Source organism: Canis lupus, chromosome 6 (genome assembly GCF_011100685.1).
Source record: "Canis lupus familiaris isolate Mischka breed German Shepherd chromosome 6, alternate assembly UU_Cfam_GSD_1.0, whole genome shotgun sequence".
NCBI lineage: Eukaryota > Metazoa > Chordata > Mammalia > Carnivora > Canidae > Canis > Canis lupus.
The window spans coordinates 19,465,175-19,490,511 of NC_049227.1; the positions used below are offsets into that span (position 1 = coordinate 19,465,175).

The 25,337-nt window shown below is 52.8% G+C and overlaps 1 protein-coding gene across 5 annotated transcripts in view; it reads right to left on the reverse strand.

The window, feature by feature from the left end:
• IL4R (interleukin 4 receptor) overlaps positions 1 to 25,337 on the reverse strand; it is a 38,629-nt gene extending 13,292 nt beyond the window's left edge. The window contains exons 1-5 of one of the 5 annotated variants that reach the window (XM_038539992.1): positions 25,202 to 25,337; positions 4,599 to 4,689; positions 3,360 to 3,498; positions 2,272 to 2,423; positions 577 to 728 (exon numbers count right to left, since the gene is read on the reverse strand). In XM_038539992.1, the coding sequence (XP_038395920.1) occupies positions 577 to 728; positions 2,272 to 2,423; positions 3,360 to 3,498; positions 4,599 to 4,668 (513 nt within the window). In that variant the 5' untranslated portion in view covers positions 4,669 to 4,689; positions 25,202 to 25,337. Of the gene's footprint in view, positions 1 to 576; positions 729 to 2,271; positions 2,424 to 3,359; positions 3,499 to 4,598; positions 4,690 to 10,658; positions 10,802 to 25,201 lie in introns of those variants that run through there. The other 4 variants (XM_038539991.1, XM_038539993.1, XM_038539994.1 and 1 more) reach the window with 4 other exon arrangements.

The window sequence follows — 25,337 nt, forward strand, 5'->3', positions numbered from 1 at the left end:
CATAGCGAGTTCTAGACCAAGGTGTGGGAGGGCAAGGCCGACGGGGCTTTCCAAGGCCTAGTGGCGCTCGGGAGAAAAGGAGAACAACGTTTCAGACACACAATGAGTGACTGGCAGGGGAACCTGTCTGGGTCACACACGTGGCACTCTCAGTAGCCAGTGGAGTGGGTACTCTCGTTATCCCCATATTACAGATGAGACAACTGAGGTACAAGGGGGTTACATGACACGGCCAGGGTCACACAGCTGACAGGTGGAAGCAGGTATGAGAACCCAGCTCTGTGGGATGCTGGGGCTCTGGGGGTTCAGATGCTGTCCCTCCCCTGGGAATGTGTGAGGGAGAAACGGAGGTGGCAGGAAATAAACTCCACCCCCACCCGAAAGTAAAACAGAAGGGAGCCAAGCCAGCCACTGTGGACAGCCAGCCCCTGCTAGCATTTACTGGAGAGTCTACTGTCCATCAGTTGTCCCTTTCTAAAACCTGTCAATGCCCCGCACTCCTCACTGTGATGGAAAAGTCTCCTCCTGCCTGAGTCCCAGGAGTTGGTAGAGAAACCACCCAGTGCACACACTCACGTCCTCGGGGTCGTTGTCATTCGAAACGTTGACCATGTAGGTGAGCTCAGAGTGCAGGTGATTCTCAGTAGGGTACGGGTTTGTCCACATCAGCAGCCACGTGTGGGAGATGTTGGGGTAAACTGTGAGGTTGCCGGGGGTCCTGGGCTTCACTGTGGAGAAGTGGTGCCCAGTGAGGCGCTTGTCCGGGTGTGGAGAGGGACAGCCCACGGGACACAGGTCACTTAGTAGGTTGACTGTGGGGATGCCTGGGTGGCTCAGTCAGTGAACCCCCCAACTCTCAATTTCAGCTCAGGTCAGGATCTCAGGGTCAGAGTATGCGGCTCCATGCTCAGTGAGGATTCTCGACTACCCCCTTCTGTTCCTCTCCCCTGCTCTCTCTTTCTCAAGTAATTAAATAAATCTCTAGATTTTTAGACAACCATGCTGCTGTAGCACATTTATGGGATCCCATGTGGATTTAGTCTCAATAGAGAATGACCATCATAATACCGACTACAGTGTTGCTAAAATTCTACCTAGCAATCGTGGTTATTAACCAGCTTTCTACAGTGAATGCAAAACATAAGCCAAAGGAACCCAAAATGTGCCTTTTTCACCTTTGTCCTTCACACTTTTGGCCACATCTATGTACTATGTTATTACCCTTTTTATTTTGATTCATGTGTTTTCTTAAATGTAGTCTTCTTTTAAGCAATCCTGTCCAGAAGATCACAGGTATGTAATATGTATTAAAATCAATGCAGGGGATCCCTGGGTGGCTCAGCGGTTAAGAACCTGCCTTCAGCCCAGGGCGTGATCCTGGAGACCCAGGATCGAGTCCCACGTCAGGCTCCCCGCATGGAGCCTGCTACTCCCTCTGCCTGTGTCTCTGCCTCTCTCTCTCTCTCTCTCATGAATAAATAAAATCTTTTTTTAAAAAATAAAAAATAATAAAAAATTAAATCAATGCACACATGCAGAAATTATTTTAATTCATGGGTTCATTCACGGGTCCATTTAAACAACCCACTGACCATGGGCGGTACAAATGGGCTCTTTCGAGAACTGCTGAGGCCATGAGCTCCACGGATAGTCATGAGAATACTCCTCTGCAGCTTAGTAGCTGTGTGACCTTAGCCAGGTTACTTGCCTTCTCTGTATTATATTCAATTGCACAATGAGGATAACTCTCTTCTGAGAAATGAGGCTCAGAGAGGTAACGTGACTTGCCCAAGGTCACAGAGCAATAAATGGTGTTTTAAACTCCTGTCACTACAGTGCAGCAGAATCACGGTGAGTTGGACTCTGGCTACCAGGATCACGTCAGCCTTCCATGGCCCAGACTGTCTGAAGGAGCGGCAGCTGACTAGGCGACAGAGGGTGGAAGGACAGGTCCCAGCTCCGTTTTTGGTCTGGAGCAAGCATGCCTTCTGATAAGCATGCCTCATCTCAAGACTCCAGTCTGGGCACTTGAATTCAGGTGGTTGAACTATCAAAGCTGAAGGGGACCTGATGTGCTAGGGAGCCCAGCCCCATTTCAGAGATGGGAGGACTGAGGCTCGGAAAGGAACAAAAATCTCATCATGTCTGGGACTATGCAGGAGATTGCTTGCAGCTCACTCCCCCAACTGGAGCCTGCCTCTCCTGCCCCAGAGCTGAGCTGGGGTCCGGGAACCGCACCCCCGCACCCCTGCCCCACCCTGCCCCACTCACCATGCTTGCTGGGCTGGAAAGAGCCGCTCCATAGCAGCTGCTGCCCAGCCCACAGGTCCAGCTGATAGACATCCGCTTCCACCGCGTCATCTATCGGCATGCTGCACACGCACACTGAGTCTTCTCGGTTCTCAGGGACACACGTGTGGTTTCTGCAGACAAGGGTGGTGTGTCAGATTGCCACGTTCAGGCTGGCTGGGACCCCTGGGTGTCCCTGGAATATGCCTCAGGGAACGCATGCTCTTCCAGCTTCCCAACTGCCCTGCCTGCAGGACCAGATCTGGGTGCTGGGGTGTAGAGGACAACAGACCAGCACTGCTTTCCTTGCTGGCCACAGCCACTTGCCACACACCCCCCAGACTTTTACACGACCCTGGCCATGGTCTTGATCCCGGAACTTGGCTCACCTCTGAAAGCCAGTGAAAGGGAAGAAACAAAGGCACCAAAGAATTTGTAACAGTGTGTGTGTGTGTGTGTGTGTCCCAGTGTACCTCTGGGTAGCATGGTTTATCCCAGCACACAGTGGACTGTGGCATGCTGCCCCATGTCTCATGGGGTCAGTGAACCTTTTCTGCAATGGGCCAGAGGGTAAATATTTGGGGCTTTGGGGGCCATACTGTTTGTGTCCCAACTACTCACCTCTGCTGCTGTAGCACAAAAGCAGCCACAGACAACACAGAAATGAGGGGGCATGGTCGTGTGCCAGTAGAACTTCATTTACAAAAGCAGGTGGTGGGCCAGATGTGGGCCTCGGGCCAGAGTTTGCAGATCCCTGGTCTAGGCCAGTGTATCACGTTTCAAAGCACAGCCGGTCTAGCTTAATACATCGTGGAAGGCCTCTGTCACTGTACCTAGATTCTGGTGTGCCCCACGTGCCAGTGTGCCCTTGTAACTGTGTGCCCAATCACGTCCTGAGCACCACCTGGAAGCATTCTCCAGGTGCTCTGGACTATCCCAGTGACCCACCTGGAGCAACATACCCAAGGTTCCATGGTCCACCACACATCACAGTGAATCTAGCACTAACACACTATCCCCAATCGTCCAGGCACAGCTTCCCCCAAGTCCCAGCTCCACCCCAAACTTACTCAGACCCCATAAAGTCCAGCTGGTAGGACAGGCGGAGCTCGGCACTGCAGTTGGTGGGATGGTCCATCTTCCACTGACAGACAGAGGTGCTGATGTAGTCGGAGAAGCAGCTGGGCTCGTGCAGGACCTTCACACTCCCTGGGGAGACACAGGAGCACTCTGAGCAGCCAGAGGCAGACAAGCAAGGGGTCACGCACCAGTGGGAGGAGTCAGAAACCAGCCCGGATGGGACCGAGGAGCCCATCACAAAGGAGACCACAGTCCCAGGCGCTGTTGTGTGCCAGTCTTCATGGAGCTGGGGGCAGGATGGGGCTCTGGAGGTTCCCCACTGGCATGGGGCAGATTCCTGAAGCCACAGAACACCCCCAGGCGGCAGGGTCTACCTTTACCTTATGGAAACTCCACTACGTGCCCTTGGCCAAATTAAAGTAAGTGTCTCATCTAAGGAATTTCTAGTCTGTTCTGCCACCACAGGCATCGGCCCCAGAGCCATGTGAGCAGGCGGAGGAGGGGCTGTTAGCCATTTGCCTGCTCCTCGATCCCATCTATCTTCCACCCCTCTCTGCACTCAGGAGGTTGACCCTCAAGGTCTTGCCATCCAGGTGCCCTCGACCTCTGGCTGCCGGTTGGGTTCGGCCCGGCCAATATCAAGGGCAGGATGAAAGGTCGGGGTATTTCGTCCAGCCGGTCAGTGGCAGAGCTGTGCGTGAAGCTGGCAGGATGTGCAGTGGGTCTGCTACGTCATGTGAGAGCCCTCGCTCTGGCTCTCGACTGCCCAGCCCTGCACACGGGCAGGTGCCTTCCTGCTCTGGTGCCCAGCACCAGCCCCGCCGCAGCCGGTGCCAGTCGGCATTTGTCTGCTGGATGAAGGACTGACCATATTAGGCAGTGACTCAGAATCCTAATAAACATCTCAAACTCCCCTCTTGTCCAAAACTCACTTCTTCTGATACCCCCTCCCCCAAATCCATGCCCCCTACTGTTCTGAGCTTTTTTTCTTTTTTTCTTTTGTTCTGCGCTTTTTCTATCACTTTCTAACCTCTTTACGATTTATTTATAATTACAACCATTTGTCATTAGCTGTCCCCTCCCACTAGAGTGTAACCTCCTTGGGGCCTGGAATCTTTGTTTCGTTCACTGATTATCCTAGGAGCTGCGCATCTAAATGGCCAATAAACACTTGCTGAATGAGTGACCAAATGAATGAATGAATGAATGAATGGGAGGTGGTGACTTACCAGAGCTGGCCACCCACACCAGGACCAGGCAGCTCACAGGGAATGTGAGCCCAGAGCAAAGCCGCCCCATTGGGAGATCCTAGGACACCTGCTGAGAGAAAGTGAGCCAGGTTAGTGCCAACAATGAGCCCTCTGTATTCACCAGAGCTCTAGCTATATCTGTCTATTGACCAATCAATCTATGTATCTCTATAATCATGAAACATAACACAGATGCACAAAGCCCAGAATGAGCCACAGAATGCCTGTCCCGAGAGACACTTCTTGAAAAAAAAAAAAACCTCCATGACCTGCTAAATTTAAGCAACTCCTTGGACTTTTGAAAGTTCATAATGCACTTTTGCATGTAAAGGCTCTGATGAGTCCAATTTATTTTTCATTTAACCCAACACTTACTAATTAATTTCCCTACTCAATCTTCATTTGTGTGTGTGGGGGGGGGGGGAGGTTAAAACCTCAATTGAACCCCTAAACGATTTACAAGTCCTTGAAATATACTTTGGGGATGTTAATCTGTTGAGCCTTATAGAGCTCGTCAAATAAATAGTGGTGTATTCATGCAGTAAAAATGATGCTGTTGAGTGTGTTAGACTTACATCAAAGGCCCCAATTCTTCACACTCCTCCTGGATCTATGTAACCTGTCCATGCCCCCACCACCGCCACTACCACCACCACTCTGGGCAAGGCTTTTTCCCCTGTCCTTGGATTATGGGCTCAACCATGTGACCAGCTCTGGCCAGCAGAATATTAGCAAAAGAGATACACTGCAGAAGCCTGCTTTTGCACAACCACCGCCTTGAGAACATGCCCATGCTAGCCTGCTGGGGGGTGGTGACATGTAACAGTCCTGCAGGGCCATTCCGCATTAGGCAACAGGCAGCCACCTCCAAGTCACGTGCCTGAGTTCTGCAGCTCAACAGAGCTGTGTAGCTGACCCGAGGCTGACCACGGGTGCGAGCTCAGCCAGGCCCAGCTAGGCTGCCCCCCAACCCAACCTGAGCTAAATATATGTCTCTTGCTATATGTTCCTGGGGTTTTGTGCTTCACTGTCATTCCCCTCAGGTCATCACCCCACCACTCTGACTTCTAACCCCATAGGTGACCTCTGTGTTTTGTGTTACATGTAAATGGAATTGTGCACTGCCCCTACAATGTTAATGGCATTCCATAACACATGGGGAATAAAAATCAGAAAGTACAGACACCCAAAAAGAAATCAGTTCAAATCCCCCAAAATCACAAGGCCTAGCAATAACCCCTGTACACATTCATATCAATTCTTTCAGGTTTGTCTATACAAATAGGGAGATCAATACGAATTTTATTTACCGAAATAGCAGCACCCTCTGCCTATTAAAACTTAAATTTTAACACTTAATATACCATTAAATATCATTCCATACCACTGTAGATCTAAAGCATCAAATTACTAATATCCCTCTGTGTCCACCATCGGATTTTTAGCCTTTGTTTATTATTGTTATTGCTTTGTTATTGTACGCAGCGTCTCGTATGTGCCCATCCTTGGAGAACCATTGGCTCACGTTTCTCTGTTCCTTGACCTAAGCAATTTCTTTCTTTCTTTTTTTTTTTAAGATCTATTTATTTATTTTGGGGGGTGGGCAGAGGGAGAGGGAGAAAAGGGCAGCGGGAGACTTCCCACTGAGTGCAGAGCCCCACACCAGGCTCTATCTCACAACCTGCTCTGAGCTGAAATCAAGAGTCTGACACTCAACCAACTGAGCCACCCAGGTGCCCCTTCTTTTTTCTTTCTTTTTTTTTTTTTAAGGTATGTTATTGATCTTTTCTCATATTACAAAAGCCACATTTGATAGCTGTGGAAAATTTAGATAAGAGAGACACGCAAATAAGCAAAAAGGATGTCTATAATTCCATCACCTGGGAAAACACCACTGGTGACTTTTTTGCATCTGTGTGTAGTCTTTTCTTTGCAAATCTAGTTTGACAGAATGGGCTGGTACAAGGTCTTCTGTTTCAGAACATGTTTATTTCTATGCCACGAAATACCTCTCAACACCCCTACTGGTAATGGCTGTGTGTCAAGGTTTCCTGAAATTTATTTATTTTTTATTTTATTTTATTTTTTTGGTTTCCTGAAATTTAAACACTTGCTCTTGTCACTTAATCGTTGTGAGCCCCGAGCAAACTGGTCTGTGCCTCAGGTTTCCTGACTCTGTAAAGCGGACCTAATAACGGGCCCCCATCCTGACTGGGGTCCTGGGACACACAGAGTCCTCAAACAGGGACTATGACACACTCACGATCCAAGTAGTCACTGGTCACTTTTGTTAAGGAAAATGCTCAGAACTGGAATCCCACTGGGTCAAGGAGTGTGTACGTCTCAACATCCCGGTGCATAATGCCAAATGCCCTCTGAAAAGCAATGCACTGAGGTACGTTCCTGGCAATACTGAGAGCACTTGCTCTCTCCATCCCCCCGTGGGTCTCTATCTCGGCTTCCAGGCTTCCTTCTGCTGCTTGGTATCCCCTGTGCTGCGAAGGCAGCCCCCTATCTTGCACAGCGTTGGCTTCCTTATCTGCAGCGTGGAAATGATAGTGAGCTCAGTCTCTCAGGGGTACTGCAAAAAAGGAAGTCAGCTGCGGACCCTCAGCACTCTGCACAGCGTCTGGAGCACAGAAAGGGCTTTCTGCCCCTGTTGGAAGCTCTTGGGGAGACTTTGTTCCACTTGCAAGACCTCCCCCAGGTGGGCCCCGCCCCCCTCTCCACCTGGCCCCAGCACCTGCGCATCTCCACTTCCTGCTGCCCTGAACACGCCAAACCCACTCCCACCTCCATACCTTTCTTGGTGCTGTCCTTCTCAATCTCTTTGTCTCTCATTTATTCATTTGCCCACAACAAGTAAATTACCCCATAATACTCTGGCATATCTTACAGAACACAAGGACATTCATTCTCCTACACCGGAGAATGTTCATTGCCACAATGCAACCATCAAAATCAGAAAATCAACACAGAAGCCTTCTTGCCATCGGATCACAGCCCCCAGTTCCACCTTGCCAACTGCCTTCACAATGCTCTTTGTAAGTCCAGGACCTGGTCTAGGGTCATGCATTGCACCTGATTGTCGTGCCATCCCCACGTCCAGGTCTCGGCTGCTAGCACCGTTCCACGCTGAATGGAAGCAGGACTCCTTGAAGAAATGGCTGATCCCACGATCAGGGAAAGTACATGGCATCCTCGTGTCAGAAAGTAAGGACGTGCTCCGAGGACGGGGGGGGCGGGGGGAGTCTTGTCCAAAAAGACGCAGGAGCTAACTCTGCCCACTGGCTCAAAAGGGCACAGCTGGAGCATCACAATAAATACATAGTGACCGACTGTACCCCTTGGAGTTACAGGGGCCCAGGGGCCTGTCCTGCTTTAGGTCGATGAGTGGGGAAGGGGCAGTTCTATGTCACCATGGCAACCTCTAAGCATCTGCCCATAAAACTGGTATTAATGAATGAGTCAAAATACCTAACTTTACAATGTTCGGGACACCTGGGTGGCTCAGTGGTTGAGCGTCTGCCTTCAGCTCAGGGTGTGATCCTGGGGTCCCGAGATCGAGTCCCACGTCAGGCTCCCTGCATGGAGCCTGCTTCTCCCTCTGCCTGTGTCTCTGCCTCTCTCTGTGTCTGTCATGAATAAACAAATAAAATCTTTTATAAAAACTTACAACGTCCTATGCCTCGTATATAATACTTTATATACATATATATAATTGTATATAACTTTATGTACAGAAATCCAGCAGGCACCACCTTCACCAAGTGGGCAAAGTTAACATCACCAGGAATGGGACGAATCAAGGTCATGTGCCTTCTGAATCTATGCCCTGAGAACACAGCATTGCTTCTGTGGGGTTCCTGCTCTGTTCACTGCCGAGTTCACTGCCCAGCTCCTAGTACCTGCGGTAGTGCCTGGCACGGAGCAGCTGCTCAGTTAATGTCTGTGGAATAAAGTCATTTTGGACATGATGTGGGGCCTCTGATGGGCTCAGCACGGGGCTGGAAACTCTCCCCAAAGCCCCAACTGGCTTCCTTTGAAGAGTCACAGTGAAGAGCCAGGAAGGAGGGGAGGGAGTGTGGTTGTGAACTCATGACACCAGTGCCCTCTACAAAGTCCCAGTAATTTTTCTTCTGATAAGCTCACACATGCCTGCAGCATCCTGCAGCAGAAACGGCAAAGGTATCGCTTTAGCCTTGACTTTGAATAAAGAGAAAGAGAGAGGACAAGGTCACACAGCAGAAGGGCTGTTATGATAAAGTCAAGCCATCCCATCAGGGGAGACTAAACATCAGACCTGGGGCAGTCAGGGTGGCTATCCTTGATCTGTTGCAGAGGGCACATCCAAATATGTGCATGTGTATGCTCATCACCGCATACACGCGCGCGCACACACACACACACACACACACACCAGCTGGCTTCACAGACAAGCAGGTGGGGCATTCAGGGGTATAGTCCACAACGTGCAGCAACAGAAGAGCCTCCCTGAATATCATAGGAACGGAGGAGTTAAAAAGAGTAATTACCAAGAGCTTGGGTCAAGCCTATAGCAAGAGAAAATGATTTCAAGTTCACACTCTCAATCATGGGATTCCTGACCCACTGGAGTTGGCAGGCAACCCCTGACTGTACTGCCAACCCAAACAGCGATGCTCTGCACAGATTCTCTCTCTGACAGGCTGCAGTCCAGGGTCTGTTTGCACTCCTCCACGGACGGACGCTCATCTCCAGGTCACGGCTGAACAGAACTGATGACTAGAAAGTTTCCTCAGGCCGAGCCAAAGATTTGTATAAACAAAATCCTGCCTGTCAAGTACTTACACTGTGCTTGGCAGTTAGCTAAGTGCATGAGGCACATTACCTTATTGAATGGGCCCGAGAACCCTGCAGGATGGGCTGCTATTCCCACCTTCCACCCGGGGGCATCGAGGCCACAGAGGTCAAGTAACTTGCCCGTCAGGTCCCACAGCTGGCCAGAGGGGAGAGCTAGAGTCAGAACCCAGGACGGTTGGCTTCGGAGCCCAAAGAGCATTCCAAAGTACCAGTGCCTTCACCTTCTCCTAGAACTACAGAATGGATCCAAGTAGGTGAATGAAATAAGCCAGGAGGAGCTGGCCCTCCTGCTTGTTAACTTCAAACATCAGCTGTCCCAGCACAGGACCAGGAACTGCAGAAAAGACCTATGGCTTTTGCTGTCTACAAACTCCCCATAAGCCAGAGGTGAAGCAGCAGCTTAAAAAAAAAAAAAAAAAAAAAAAAAAAGCCAGTGAAAGTCATATTAACAGAGATACAAGAGCCAGGACAAGGGAGATGACAGTGCCCAATCACACCTGTGTATCCCATCAGAAGAAACCCTGCTGATCTGAATGAAGCTTGTCTAGAGGATGATAACCAACACAGAGAGGGCCTGAAAATCCCAGAGGGCCTAGAAAGGCTTTACCAAAAGGCTCTGCCCCTCTAAACCCTACACGCTCATCATTCACTCAACGAACGTAGGATATTCACCGCATGCCAAGTCTCTTCTAAATACTGCGCTTGTATTAACTCATTCAATACTCAAGAGAGCACTATGAAGTAAGTCCTATTACTTCCCCCATTTTCAGATGAGGCAACCAAGGCATAGAACGGTTAAGTGATTTGCCATGACGTTGCCAAGCTGTGGCCATTGTGAGATTTGAATGGGGGCAGTCTGGCTCCGGGGCCTCAGCTCTTAACCGCTATCTCTGTCTAGAAGCCACAGTCCTTAATGTTTTGGAGGTCACTGAGCTGTCTGAAATCTGATGCAAGCTCCAAATCTTCCTTCTAGGAAAGTGCACACGTTACATTGTGCATTCCAATTTAGGGGTTCATAGATCCCCCCACAGCTGAAGTAAGGACTCCAGGTCAAAGGCTTCCTTTCTAGCTAGGCAAGGAGCAGTTTTTAAGGGTTTGAACAGTGACAAGATTTCCCAAGAACCCAGTCTGGGGCTCTCAGAATGATGGGGTGGGGCGGGGGGGGGGAAGTTAGTAGACATTGCAGACATGACTCACTTCATTTCTTCTCCACACTGCAGGCAAAGTCATTGTTACATCGGAACTGCTTGCTCACGCCCTGCGTCGGCCTCTGGCTCCTGAAGGGTGTCTTCACCCAGGGGCACAGACAGATGCCTGGAGCTCACCAGAGGAGCATCTCCGACTCAGAATAAAATCCAAGCCCGAGAGTGAAAACAGCCAATCCACAAGGGCGCACCCTGCGTGATTCCATTTATGTAACATTCTTGAAATGGCAAAATTATAGAAATGGAGAACAGATTCATGGTTGGCGGGTAGGAAGGCAGGTCCGTGTGGCTATAAAAGGGCAACAGAGGGATCCTGGTATAGTGGTTGCTGCGCTGGAGACACAAACCCGAGCACGTGACAGAGCTGCACAGAACCAAATACGCACACGTGCTCACCCGCATGCACAAAGATGCGTGAAGGCGTACAAGTAAGACGGGTGCACGCTGAGCAAGCTCAGTGGGTAACATCAATACCCTGGCTGTGCTATTGTACGGCAGTTTTGCAAGACGATACTCTTGGGGGAACCTGACTGTATATTATTTCTTACAACTGCATGTGGAGTGTACAACGATCTTAAAAAGTATAAGACAATGCAAAACTTGGGCAGCCCGGGTGGCTCAGTGGTTTAGCGCTGCCTTCAGCCCAGGGCCTGATCCTGGAGACCTGGGATCGAGTCCCACGTCGGGCTCCCTGCATGGAGCCTGCTTCTCCCTCTACCTGTGTCTCTGCCCCCTCTCTCTCTCTCTCTCTGTCTCATGAATAAATAAATAAAATATATATAAAAAAAAAAAGAGAAAATGCAAGCCCCCTGGTGATCTGGCTGTTAACCTGTCTACTATTCCCTCCTACCTCCTCAAGCCTTTGGTCCCACTGGCCTCTGAGCACCTTGACACGCTCAGAGACTTTACACCCAGGAGCCCCCCACTAATGACGGTTCCCCCTGCTGCTGCTTATCACAGCACCCTGTTTACTTCTGTCACATACTTATCACCATCTCTAATCATATCACTGAGGTTACACGTGTGAATGTTTATTTTATTTCAGGATGTAGATGGCAAAGATTGAAAGATCTGACTGCAAAAATGTTTTCAACTTCCCCTGATCAAAATACACCATTGAAGAAGAAGGAGGAGGAGAAGAAGAAGAAGAAGAAGAAGAAGAAGAAGAAGCAGCAGCAGCAGCAAGCAAAGACCAGAGAAAGATAACAATCTACACTGCAAAGGCTTAATGGCCTTCATATATAAAGAGGTCTAACAAGTCAATGAGACAAACAAAACATCTCTTTAAGAAAAATAGGGTATCCCTGGGTGGCTCAGCGGTTTGGTGCCTGCCTTTGGCCTGGGGCGTGGTCCTAGAGTCCTAGGATTGAGTCCCGCATCGGGCTCCCTGCATGGAGCCTGCTTCTCCCTCTGCCTGTGTCTCTGCCTCTCTCTCTCTCTCTCATGAATAAATGAAAAAAATCTTTAAAAAAAAAAAAAAAAGAAAGGAAAGAAAGACAAAGGACCTAAGGATTCACTCAAAATATATTCCATCTTGGCAAAATACAAAACAGCCCCTCTCATTCAGCTGCTAGTTCATGATGTTGGAAAGGTAAAAGATCACCTATAACATTTAAATTGTCTAGGGACGCCTGGGAGGCTCAGCGGTTGGGCGCCTCCCTTTTGCCCAGGCCATGATCCTGGGGTCCCTAGATCGAGTCCCATGTCAAGCTCCCTGCATGGAGCCTGCTTCTCCCTCTGCCTGTGTCTCTGCCTCTCTCCCTATGTCTCTCGTGAATAAATAAATAAAATATTTTAAAATAAATTTAAAAATAAATAAATAAATAGTCTATATACATACTGTTTGTCCCCCTGCAATGAGAATGCAAACCCCATGAGGGCAGAGTTCTATGGTCATTGCTTTGTCCCCAGGACCCGAAGAGTGCCTGACACATCCACGGCATACGCTTACATATACGTATTACAAATACGTATACGTATTTAATAGAAACATCTATTAAATGAGCAACTGGTTAAAAGTCAAGAATAACAAATTCCAGAATCTACTTCTAAACGGGGCGTACCAAGCTTTTGCTTATGGTTAATTGCTATGCGCACAACCCTGTGGGGCAGAGCAGGTGTCATTAAGACCCTGATTTTCCAGATGAGGCGACCGTGCCACACCGAAGGTACAGAGGTAGGATTTGAACCCAGGCAGCCTCACTGCAGAACCCAACGTGCCCGACCACTTATCCTGCAGCCCCTTGAAATGCGGCCCTTGCCACCCTGGGATGTGATGGCATCGTCCAAAACTGAGGTTGAGAGATGGCAAGCGACAAAGCCAAGGTCACGGAGGAAGGAAGCTGCAATCGGTGAAAAGTCTGAGCCAGCGAGAGGTCAGAAGTGCCCGGAGTGGGGAAGCCCTCCTTGCCGGCAGGGAGATGCACTTAACTTACTCTTTCTATTTGGGAGGACGTGAGTGGCACGTCTTGAAAGGCCAGAGGCCAGCAGCAGCCGGGAAGTGACCGCACAGGCTCCTCCTGAGCCTAAAGGGGCACAAGGCCTCCTGCTCCCTGCTCCTCTTCCCTCTTGACCGCAGACTGGCTTGAAGGGGGGGCTGGACGGGCAGACAGGATGCAGCCAGACCCATGACAAGCGCCCGTGAAGAGGAAGCCCGTGACAGCGGGGGGCTGCGGTGGCCTCCCCAGGGGAGCTTCTGGCCCCTGAAACTCCAGTCTAAAGCCGGCCTGGAGCTTCCTGTGTCCTCCAGTACAGCTGGGCCGCTCTGGCGGGAGGCCAGGCACACACTTCTCCCCCGAGCAGCAGCCTTCCCAGAACTGCTGCCTGGCTGGGGTTCCCAGAAGCAGCAGCCGCATCAGCAGCCCCACCCAGCTGGCGAGGCAGGCCAGGCCCGGGCCCCAGAATGGCCTGGCCCAGCGAGGGGAGGGCCCACTCCCACGGGGGGCGAGGATCAGCAGCCTCGGCCGGCAGAGCCCAGCAGGCTGCCCGTGGACCTACTGTGTGCTCTTGCTCCTCCCACGTGTGTCCCTGTTGTGTTTCCTGACCCCCCAAATATGCACCAGCTACTGCAGACGCGGAAAAAGCCATCCATTCATTCATTAATTCACTCACTCACTCATTTCTACCTTTTCCCCTTTGACAAATACTTCAAAAGAGAAGTTCCTGGAGGTTCGTGAGCACAGATGTGACCCGATGAGACTTTTCAAACCATCCCTCTGGCTGCATGGTCTGAAAGGCCCGTGGGGTCAAGGGCAGAAGCAGTGGTCCAGGAAGCAGGTGCCAGGACGGATCAGCAAGAGCGGGCTGCATTCCAGATCCGCTGAAGCTAGAGACAACAGGATCTGCTGACAGAATGGACTTTGGGAAGAGGATGAATCGGGGTGGAGAATGATTCTCCTCTGTTCCTGAGCCACCAGGAGGGAGGCTGGAGCTGCGGTGCGTCAGGGTGATGCAGAGCGTGGGAGGGCCCCGCGTGAGAAAGAGGCCCGTGGGGGCAGTCTGGGAAGCAGCATCAGGAAAGGTAAGAGGCTGTTTGGAGGCAGCCATCGGGGAAGATCCACGCTGCCCCTGGAGGGTCAGTGGTCCCCAGAGGGTCTGGGGACCCCGGAGGGATGAACGAGAACCCCCCAGGGGAGCGTGGCTCTGTGGGCTCCGTGAGGACAGGCAACGTCCCATCCTCTGAAAGCAGAATGCTAAGCCCAGGATCCAGCACAGAGCCCCCCACCCCCTCAATAAACAACCCCGTGTCTTCTTATTCATTCCTATTTCTACACGTATGCAGGGCTCCCCTAATACCAGGCAGTGTCCTAGATGCCTGGAGTCCTCCCTGTGAGAGGACTACAACGACGAGCCCATACTTGATCCTGCTGAGTCTTGGGGAAGGCAAGGCAGGGGGAAGGGATGAACAAGGAGTGAGTGAACACCGGGGAGGACAGAGGGCATGGCCCGTCTCCCACCCCGCAAGCCAGGCCCTTGGCGGTGGCGATGGACAGAGGGCACAGCACGGGATTTCAGACTCCGACCATCCCCAGGGCAACAGGGAGCCAGGGAAGAGGAGGAGTCACGCAGGAGAGGAGCTGCTGCCCCTGCCAGAAAGTCCACTCCAACTCGTGTGTGGACACGGGCTGTGGGTTCGAGACCCGGGCGGCCGGGTGAGGAGGGCAGGCGCCGGGGGCAGGGGGGCGGACTCAGCCCTGCGTGGGAGGGAGGGGTGCTGGACTTGCTGACGCTGGCGGTGGGGCCCGGGAGGGGAGGGGGCCCGGGGTCGGGCAGTGGGTGCATGGGGTGCCAGGAAGATCCCACGCCCCGCCGTGCTGTGCACGTGTATTCTCCTGGCCTGGAGCTCAGAAGGCAGGCTCGGGCCACACACAGGCCACAAGGTCACCAGCTGTGTGTGAGGCCCAGGGGGCTGTGCAGAGGGGGAGCCTTGTCTGAGAGGGCCAAGGGGGCGCTGGAGACTCCGACCACAGACCTCCTTCGCGGGTGATGGCTAGGCCAGACCCCCTGGAGGGGGCATGGTCTCGGGGACAGGCTGGCCACTTTACGGCAGTGCGGACACTCATGTTGGCAGTATCTGCACTGAGTCCCAGCTGCCAAAGGGAACCCTGCAGGGGGTGCTGGGGGCCCCCACCGAGGAGCCTGGAAGCCATGCCTCTCCTCAGAAGGTCCTGGAGGCCCCGGGGGAGGAGGCCCACGTCCAGACACAGTGTGGTTGGGAGCAGCAGCTGATCCCTGTCACTTGCAAGCCCATTTCTCTGTTCGGCACTTAGTCCTTGTGGTTTACCACATGCACACGTGTCCTGTGCATTGTCCAAGGGCCCCCGGACGCCAGCTCCCACAAGGCCGGAGGCTGTGTCCACTCCATCCGCCGCTGGGGCCCCGGGCCCTAGTACAGTGCTCAGCACACAGCGGAGGGGCCGGGGGTATGTGCTGGAGGCCGGGAGGCCTGGGCAGCAGGCCCTGATGAAAGCGGGTCACAGCCCCCCAAGTTAGAATTACCCACCCCCTCAGCTGGATAAACACTGACCAATTCCAGCTCAGAATCTCCTTAGATGGTGGCCACCCGGGGGGGAGGGGGGAAGGGACTGCCCGCAGAGAGCTGGTAATTGGGGCATTACTGCGATTATGGGATCTGGCCCCAGGACACTGATTTGATTTTGGCTGTCTTAAGAGACAGGCTCGGCTCTCCGCGGCCCTGCTTCCTGAGGTCCTCCAAAGTCACCACCAATGCCCCTGCGTGTCCCCAGTTCCTCCAGCCATTAGAGACCATGCTCTGGGCTCTTCTGCCCCTGGGTTCCAGCCCCACCTCCCAGACTCGACTGGTCCTCCCAGACTCGACTCTGCACTTTAACTTCACCAACTCGCTTAGCCCTGCTAGCAACCCGAGGAACATGGCAGGTGCAGCAGCACCCCCACTGCAGACGCAGGGGTTCAGGAACCTGCCCCAGGACGTGTGGCTAGGAAGCGGTGGGTCTGGATCGGAACCCGGGCCTTCCGGAGCTGGAGTCCGCGGCCCAGAGCCTGGCATGAGGAAGCAGCCACAAGCTCGCTCCTTCCATACACGTCTGTTCCTCCTGGCAAGCCCCGGGTAGGAGAGGTGGTCAAACACTCCTCAACCCTGCAGAGAGGGAAACTGAGGCATTCAGAAATCACCCAAGGTGACCAGGCAGGAAGTGACTGAGCTAGAACTTGGCTTCTGGCCTTGCCTGCCCAGCCCTCATGGGTTAGCTTGTCTCAACACTGACCAGGACTTTGGCCCTGGGGCCAACCCAAAGCTGGCAGCATGTCACCACAGGGAAGCTCCCTGTTCACCTTCTGTCTGCAGACGGGCATTTGGGGAAGGGGTCTCTGCCTGGAGCTCTTCCTGCTGTCTGCCCACCCCCCCGCCTCATATCATCCCTGGCATGGTCAGGGACACCCAGACGTGTGGGGCCACTCACATGGGCAGGGACCCCGGAGCACTTGAGACACACAAGCATAACTCTGGGCCCTGGCTGTTCGACAGGCCTTGGGTAAGCTGGGGGTCCTCTCAGGGCCTCTGTCTCTTCATCTGTGAAGTGAGGGCAGAACTACTTTTCTCACAGGTGGTGCAGGAGACAAGGAGACCATGGCGGGGCAGAGGAGGCCCTGGGGCAGCGTGGGTGGAGCGGGTGGCACAAGCTCATCTTCGAGCACCAAGGAAATGTTCTGAGACTCTGAGTACATGACAGCCATGGTCAGTCTCAGGGGCGCACACCAGAGGAAGGAAGCTGGGCTCCCAAGGGCAAAACTGACTCCATTTCTGTGAAGTTCCAAAGGAGACAAACCAAACTTGGAGTCAGAAGTCAGGGAAGTGCCCCTGGTTTGGGGGGCGGGCAGGAGGGAAGCTTCTGGGGGGCTGGCCAAGCTCTGTTGCTAGGCTGGGTTCTGCACGCATGTACACACTGCGGGAAAACGCACAAAGCTGTGCACCTGTCTGCACAGAAGCCACGCTAAGGAGGAAAGGGAGAAAGACTGAAAAGATGCAGAGAGGCTGCCATTGGGCTCAAGGCTGCTAGGGTCCCCAAAGACCCTGCAGTCCACTGCAGACAGCACTTCCGACCACCCTGCGCCTTTCCTGGGGCCGCTGAGCCTCTGCTTAGCAGCGTCTGCACTCACTGCTCACAGCCACCCTCCCCCCCAGAGTCAACTCAAGCATCTAAGGGAACTTAGACGCATGACAATGACAGACCCTTGACACATGACAATGAGGTGCACATAGGCCAGACAAAGGCCAGCCGCCACTCTGCTTCAGCTGCTTTTTGCCACTTCAGCAAAAGCCTGGGCATTGCTAGGTCTCTTGACGGTTCAAAAAGCAGCTAGAAATCCAGATCTCTATGCTTATTTTCCTGACTTTTAACATCTGGAAAACAGTTCCAGTTTGTGGTCCCTCTTCAGGTTTTTTGTTGTTGTTGTTGTTGTTTTAAAAGATTTTATTTATTTATTCATAAAAGGCACAGAGAGAGAGAGAGAGGCAGAGACACAGGCAGAAAGAGAAGCAGGCTCCTTGCGGGGGGGCCTGATGCGGGACTCGATCCCAGGACTTCAAAATCACACCTGAGCCGAAGGCAGATGGTCGACCCCGGAGCCACCCAGGCGTCCTTGTGGTCCCCCTTTGGCTTCCAACCACCAGCTGATGTGCTCCAGGGTGGGTGGGCGTCCTGAGATGCCACCAATGAGGCGCGAGGAGCAACAGGTGAGACCCCGCAGCCTGGGCACAGGCACCCCCAAAGGCAAAAGGCCGCCTTGTCAAATGCCCCCTCCCTTCTGTCCCTGTTACCTCTTGCTCATTATGGGGATGCGGTTGCTATGGTGATGAGAAGGGAGTGGGCCTGAAGACCCCCCCCCATCACCTGCTCTTTGTGGCTGAGCAGCATCATGGGGTCACATGAGGAGCCTCAAAATTCTGCAAGCCCCGTGCCTTCCTCCTTCGTAAGGGAGGATGTTCCCCTGCCCACCCTGTGCTCTCCCAGCCCTGCCCACCCCGTCCCCAGGTGCGCCACAGACTGCCTTCTCAATGCCATAGCCCCATAGGACACATCCTGCTCTTTCCTCAGCCCTTCCCCTGGCTGCCCCTCTGTCCCAACATCCCTGCCAGTCTCCTGAGTAAGACCTGTGCCTTCTTCCCTGTCCTTTTCCAGCCTGGAAGTTCCTTCAGGCCACCTCAATGCACCTGTTTGAACAGAGGAGGCAGCCAACCAGGGGCAGCCACAGTGAAGTCCACCTTCGCCCTCTGGGTGCGGTCCCCCCTCCCAGGCCTGCCTCGGCTCACGCCCTTCTCACCGCCTGGAATGCCAGCTCACATTCACACCCAGGGACGAGCCTGCGCACAGGGATGGCAGCAGGATCTTTCACAGCCATGATTCCAGTTACTTTCCGGAGAGGAGAGGCAAAGTGAGTCATAGTCCCATTTTATGGATGAAGAAAATAAAGGCCAAATAGGCAAAAGGACCTGCCTCCAGATGGCTGGGCAAATGGGCTGCACAACTGAGACTGAGATGTACGGTTTTTGTTTTGTTTTTTTTTTTTTCAATTTATGTGGTTGTAAGACTAGGTAGGGTCAAAGAAAAGTTAAGAAAAATGGTCATAAAGGGAACAAGTACAGGAATATGAATAATAAATAAAATGGAATTCAAGGCAGCAAAGTATTAAAAGGGAGAAAGGTGGCTATTTTATGATAAAAGGAGCAATTTGCCAAGAAAGTACAAAAATCATGAACCCTTCTCCTACTCATATATTCTATTTATATTGCAACGAACAATATGATTTTGAAAATAAAGCAAAAACAACAAGAAGAAAAGGCCAAGGAGACCTGAACAGATCCTCTATTAGAGCAGGAGATAAATCAGATAGAGAAAAACACACAAAAACAGAAAATATGAATGATGTCATGATCAAGCTTGATCTAACAGATTTCTAAAACTTTATACCCAACAGAAAATATACATCCTTTCAAATACAGAACAGAAACATACAGAAAAACTGACCAGAGACTCTTACAAGGACCTCGACAAAGTCTCCATCATCGATAGGACACCAAGTCATAAATACTGACCGTAATGCAATAAATTTAGACTCCAACAATACAAAGATTACCTTAAAAAAATCCATACACCCTAAAAAGAAATGAAGTGCATAACACTCGTCATCAAAATGGAAATTGTATACTATTTTAGCAGTGAATGACATTGTGTAACTAGATCCACGGAGTGAAGCCAAAGGAGTACTCAAAGAAAAAAAAAAAAAATATATATATATATAGGCACTTAGCCTGAAGCAGATTTATTAGAAAAACTAGAAAGGCTAAAAACAAGTGTCAGCCTCAAACAAGGAGTCTCAGAATAAAAGAAACTTTGATGGACAGCAATGGAGAAGAGAGATCTGAAGGTTTTAGCTGGCAAGCCCAATGTGAGCTCCAAGGGGGATGTGGCCACTCAGAAATATGACTGCGGGTTGTATCAACAGAGGTATGTGCTCCAAATCCAAGGAGGTGCTAGTCTCCCTCCCCTATGACTGGGCCGACTTTGGCGGCGGGGAGTTGGGGAGGAGGAGGCAACAGATTTGACTTTGACCAACTGGATCATGTCCAAAGCCAGACTGAACTCTTTACAATCCCTGGAGTCAGGAAGAATGACGGCAAGAAGTATGACTATGTATTCCGCGCAAGAGAAATGTTGGGCTCAGGTTGGAGGGGGCCTGTTACTACTTCCAAGGGGCAGAACCAGAGCCAGGATGGGAATGTTACTGGACAGTCAATTTGGCTAGATCTCAGGAAGAGATCTTCTCCCAAGTTCAGGCCGCCCAGCTGTGAAAATGCAGCTTGTGGAGGGCCTACGCTCCATCTCCGGAGGCAAGACCGTCAAGAGGCCGTGGCTCCACGGGCTTGGAGGAGGCCTACCCCGTCCAGGGATCTGGTGTCTCTCCTCTCCAGAGAAGTTCCGTTTCCTCTTTTGAAGAGGCAGAGAACCCTCTGGCTCCTTCAGGAAAACCTCAGGGCTTCCCCCGTTCGCCCAAATGGCTCTTGGTAACTGCGCTGCCTCATTTCTGACCAACACGCACGGTCCGTTGCGACTCCACTCCTCGAGCTGGAGGCCCCCAGAAGAGCAGCTAAAGGCAGAGGCCCCAGGTCAGCAGCCTCGGGTTTGAATCCACCCTCTGCCTCTTTGGGGTTGTATCTCTCAGATCAGCTCCCACCCTGAGCCTCGGTTTCCTCCTCGGGGAAATCTACCCCCGCATCTACCCCCCTCCCCGCCCCCACCGGCACAGTGCCCCGATGGGCAGAGGGCCCTCCACTCATCCTCTTCCGCACCCCCTTGCGCTTTGGTGTGTCCTCACCGCCTGTGGCCGGGAAGGTGCTCGCTGGTTAAAAAAAAAAAAATCTGTAAAATGATCCATACGATGATTGCACCGTCTGGAACACCACCCTGCCCCACCACATCCCCAGCGTGTGTTCAAACACCGTGCAAAGGACACAGGATCCTGGAGCTGCCAGGTTCACAGCCCCACTCTGCCACCCGTGTGGCCCCGGACAAGTCACTAAACCATTCTGTGCCTGTTTCTTTGTAAGCTTACTTTACAAGCTGAATGAGCTGCTGCAGGCATCTGGCTTCTGTTTAGGCCCCTGACCTATGTTCCTCCCCGCTCCCTGTCGTGCTCAGGTCCGACCACATCAGCTTCCTTGTGGGTCAGACACACCAAGCTTGTTCGCACCTCAGGGCCTTTGCACCTGCTGTTCCCTCTGCCAGAATCACTCTCCCATTTCCCCAGACATCCACATGTCTTTTTACCTCGGGTCTTAGCTCAAAAGTCACCTCCCTCACTAGACTGTCAGCTCCACGAGGGCTCTTGCATCTGTGTCACTGCTGTGACTTGCATCCCTGTCCCTGACACGTTTGCTGAGTGAGTGCAAGCCTGGTGCTGACACTCAAGACATGTACGTGCCTGTACCTTCTAGGTGCATAATCAGCCCCTTTTTAAACCCGCTGCCCAGAAATACAGTCCTTCCCCTTTAGGAAGCGTTCCACCAAACCCAGGAGGCCAAGCTGTCTTCCCCTCACATGGACCCACTTCCTCCCTCTGTCCCTGTGGCGGGGGAGGTGGGCGGGGACTCAGAGGCTAGCCCAGCTGGTGATCCTCTCCTGCTTGAGCCAAGCTCCTGGATCTCTAAAGCAACCTCGAGAACGCGATATGGGCCCCTAGGGTGGAAATGAGTCAGTCAGAGCCAAACCTGAAATCTTAGAGGCATGGCCACTTCTTGGAAAGGCAAAGACATGCGTGTTTTAGACAGATCTGTGTGCCCAGAGCCAGGGACAAGCAGTGGGCCAGGAAGTGGGGTTGGTGGGGGTGGACAAGACCTTCCCTGGGGTTCCCTCCACTGGGCCTGTTCTTCCCCAGGCCCCTGCCCCACATCTTCCTAAATGTCCACCCTCACCCTGCTTTACATTTTCCTCCTGGTCCTGATGGGACACTGCAGGGCCCTGTTGTCTCATGTGAAATCCTAGGGGCCAGGCATGTCTCAGAATTCACAGGAGCTCGTATTATGGAAGGGTCATCTGGTATAAAGTCCCACCCGCCATAACCACCCTACCCCCCACGGGCCCAGCATTCCCTGGATCGCTCACATTAATTCCTCTGCACCAAGACACACAAGCATTCGTGCCAGGGAGGATAAACAAGCACACCAAAGAGCCTCGTGATTAGTTCACCTCAGTCTCGCTTCCAATCGAGTTAGGGAAAAACTTTCGGTTTTTAGAGCTTGCAGATTTCAGAATTAGAAATAAGGACTGTAGACCTGTCTAGAGTTGTTTGCTTGTGTATCACCTGTCTTCTCAACTAGAATTGAAACTCCAGGGACACCTGGGTGGCTCAGCGGTTGAGCCTCTGCCTTGGGGTCAGGTCGTGATATCCGGAGTCCCAGGATCGAGTCCCTGCATCAGGCTCCCCGCAGGGGGCCTGCTTCTCCCTCTGCCTATGTTTCTGCCTCTCTCATTCTCTGTGTCTCTCGTGAATAAATAAATAAAATCTTAAAGAAAAAAAAAAGAAGAAGAAACTCCAGAAGAGCAAAGGCTTTTCCACTGCTCTATAAGTAGCTCCTAGAACATACAGGTGCTTGACAAATATTTGAAGAAATGAATGAGCAAGCCAGGTGCTGGGTATGGAAAAGTGATTATCCTAGAAAGAAGAAAAACAGCAATCCCTGAGCCGTGGGCAAGGCGCCTACAAAAATTATCTCAGGAACACCCCCCCCCATGCCCATTTTAGTGGCTTTGGGGGTGGGGTTCAGCAATTTGCTCAAGATCACACAGAGAGGAAATAGCAAGTTCATATTTGAACCCGGGGCCCCTGTCTGCAAGCTTGTGCTCTTCTCTCTGCCTCAGGCTCAGGGAAGCAGAGTGACTTACTGGAAGTCACACCACAGGGACACGGGATGGCATAGCCACTGCAAGACCCTTCAGGCTCCGCTGGGCTTCCACACTCTTGCAAGGTCAAGTTCATACGAGGGATGGCAAGCCACTGGGCTCTCTTCTAGCCTAGCCAAGGGGATTCTGGCCAAGTGTGACTAGGCATGTCCTGGGTAATGAGGAACGCTCAGAAGGATGCCCCTCTTGCTAACCCGAGCAAACCGGCACAGTGGGAGAGTACACAGGCTGGGAAGAAAAGCAGATTCAAATCCCTCCCTGTCACTCCTAGATACACCGCCTCAGGCAAGGCCACTGCACACATCTCTGGATCTGTGTCCTGCCTGGCAAAATGGGTTGATTAAAGCCCATCCAACGTGGTTCATTTATTTATTTAACAAACACATAGTGGTCATGCATCGCCAGGCACTGTCTGATGCTTGACATTTATTCATTCATTTAATCACCATTCCAGTGGTATAAAGTAGTCACTGTAATTTCATAAACAGGAAGACTGAGGTCCTGAGAAATTAGAAAACTGTAAATCCAGCGTGTGAACCTGGGCAATCTGGCTCCAGAGTCCATGCTCTTAACCACCAAGCTGTACTTCTTAATGGGTAAAAACAATTATGTTCATTGCGCTGGACTGCATGTTGGAAATTGTGTTAAGTATCTAATAAAACATCATGTCCTCAACCCTCATGAAAAGTCCAACTTGACAAACGTGAAGCACTGGCACGGGAGCTTCTGTCCCTACCTCACTCCCAGGAACCCCCAAAGGCAGCTGAGGGCAGTGGGGCCACTTGACCCCAACCTCCCTCCTCTGTCCTGTGGGGCAGAGAGACAGGGACATAGGGAGAGAGGGATCCGGGACAGGCTCTTGCCCCACTTCTCTGACAGTGCCTTTCAGCTCCATTTCCAAATCAGAGCAGCAGGAAACCAGCTGTCTTAGGGCACCACCTCCCTGCCCCTGTCTGGGCTTTCTGCAACCCTAAAATCGTACATATAAAACACATCAGTTACTGAATCACTGCCCAGAATTTGGAAATCTTCAGGTCATCCCAGACCTGCTGGTAACTGGGTGTGTGGTAACCAGGCTGACTGACACACTAGCGGTTTTTCCTCCTTGCTGCTTTCCCATGGCCTCCCTCCAGATTTGGCTCCGGAGGTCCTGGGTGAGGCCCAGGAATCTGCGTTGTGTTTTCAGGGGCTCAGGCAAAGGTGAGGTGCACTGGGCCACACTCCTCAGCATGACATTCGAGGGCTTCCACAATGTGGCCAGACCCGCCTTCCCATCCGTGTCTGGCTTTGCCCCCCCTTCCCCAGCACGCTGGAGCAGTGCCCAGTAGGAGCCCCGTGGGTGCCAAGGAATGAACGGATGACTAGGGCTGGTTGCCTCCCATTCCACACCTCAGCATCCTCACCTGCAGCCATGGGGCAAGTGAGCTGCGCTCAAAGGGCCTTTGCAGGACTCTGGAATGCCCTGTGTGTGGCGGGGGGGTACACCAGGGGCACCCTAGACAAATGTATACCTCACCCTCAGTCTCCCCCATCAGACTTTAGGATTTTAATAAAGGCACCAATGTCCCAGCAAACGCCCAGGCTTCTAAAAGGCCACCCTCACCTGAGGAGCTGCAGGGGTGGAACCTCACAGAGAGCTAAGGAAGAACAGCGGAGAGGGTGGCCGGGGAGCCACCTGCAACAGCAGCAGGGACACCGTGTTTGCCTGGCCCCCAGTCTAAGAAATCCTGATTGCGTGCGCACGAGTGTGTTAAGATCTAGATTCCTGTTTTTACTGAATCTGAATCTCACTGAAGGCAGCCTGGGAAGCTGCCTTTTAATAAAACCCCCCGGATAATTCGTTGATGGGATGAGGTAGTTTGACAAATACTAGGGACAGGTGGAAGACGACAGGCTCTGGCGACAGACCGCCCGGGTCTGAAACCTGCTGCACATCTGCAGGCGGGAGTCACCTCGGGCAAACGGTTTAAAGCGCCGGGGAGGGGGGGAGGGGGGGACGGGGGCCTCAGCGTCCTCATCTGAAAAATGGAACGATCCACACGCCGTCGCACCCACCGAAACAGGGGTCTCGCGATTTAACTCAGAGCAGTTTCAGAGTTCCGGACGTAACCTGGACCACCTGAGTCCAGGGGTATTTGATCGCTACTGTTACTGGGACCATCCGGCATTGAAATAAGGACAGAAAGGGACCGCAGGGTCCGGCTTCCCAGACGCCGCCTCGAGCTGGTCACCAAGGTCAGTTTTCGGAACTCCCCGCCCCCGCCCCCGCCCCCGCCCCGCCCCAGGCCCGGTCCTCACCCGCTTCCTGCGCGCAGGGCAGGGGGTGATCGCGGAGACCACGAGCCTCGCCTCGCCTCACCCCAGGTCCCCGAGGGGCCGGCCCCGCTGGTGCCTCCCGGCCAGCGCGAGTCTGGGGGCGCGCGCCGGGGGTCCCCGGGGGCGCGCCCGCTACCCCCACCCCACCCCACCCCCACGCCCACGCCCACGGGGTGACCCGGAGGCCGCTCGAGGCGCGGGGAGGGGCGGGCTCGGAGCAGCCCCCGATGATGGGGTCGGGGCGCCCCCGGGGGTCCCCGCGCGCGCGGGCTCCGCGACCTACCTGCGCGCCCCGGGTCCATTCGCCGCGCCGGCGCCCGAGCGGGAAGTGGGGGACCCCCGGGTGGCCCGTCCTGCCCGCGCCGCGCGGGGTTTTCCTGAGCGCCCGCCGGCCCGCCCCGGCTTCCTGCGCCCCGCCC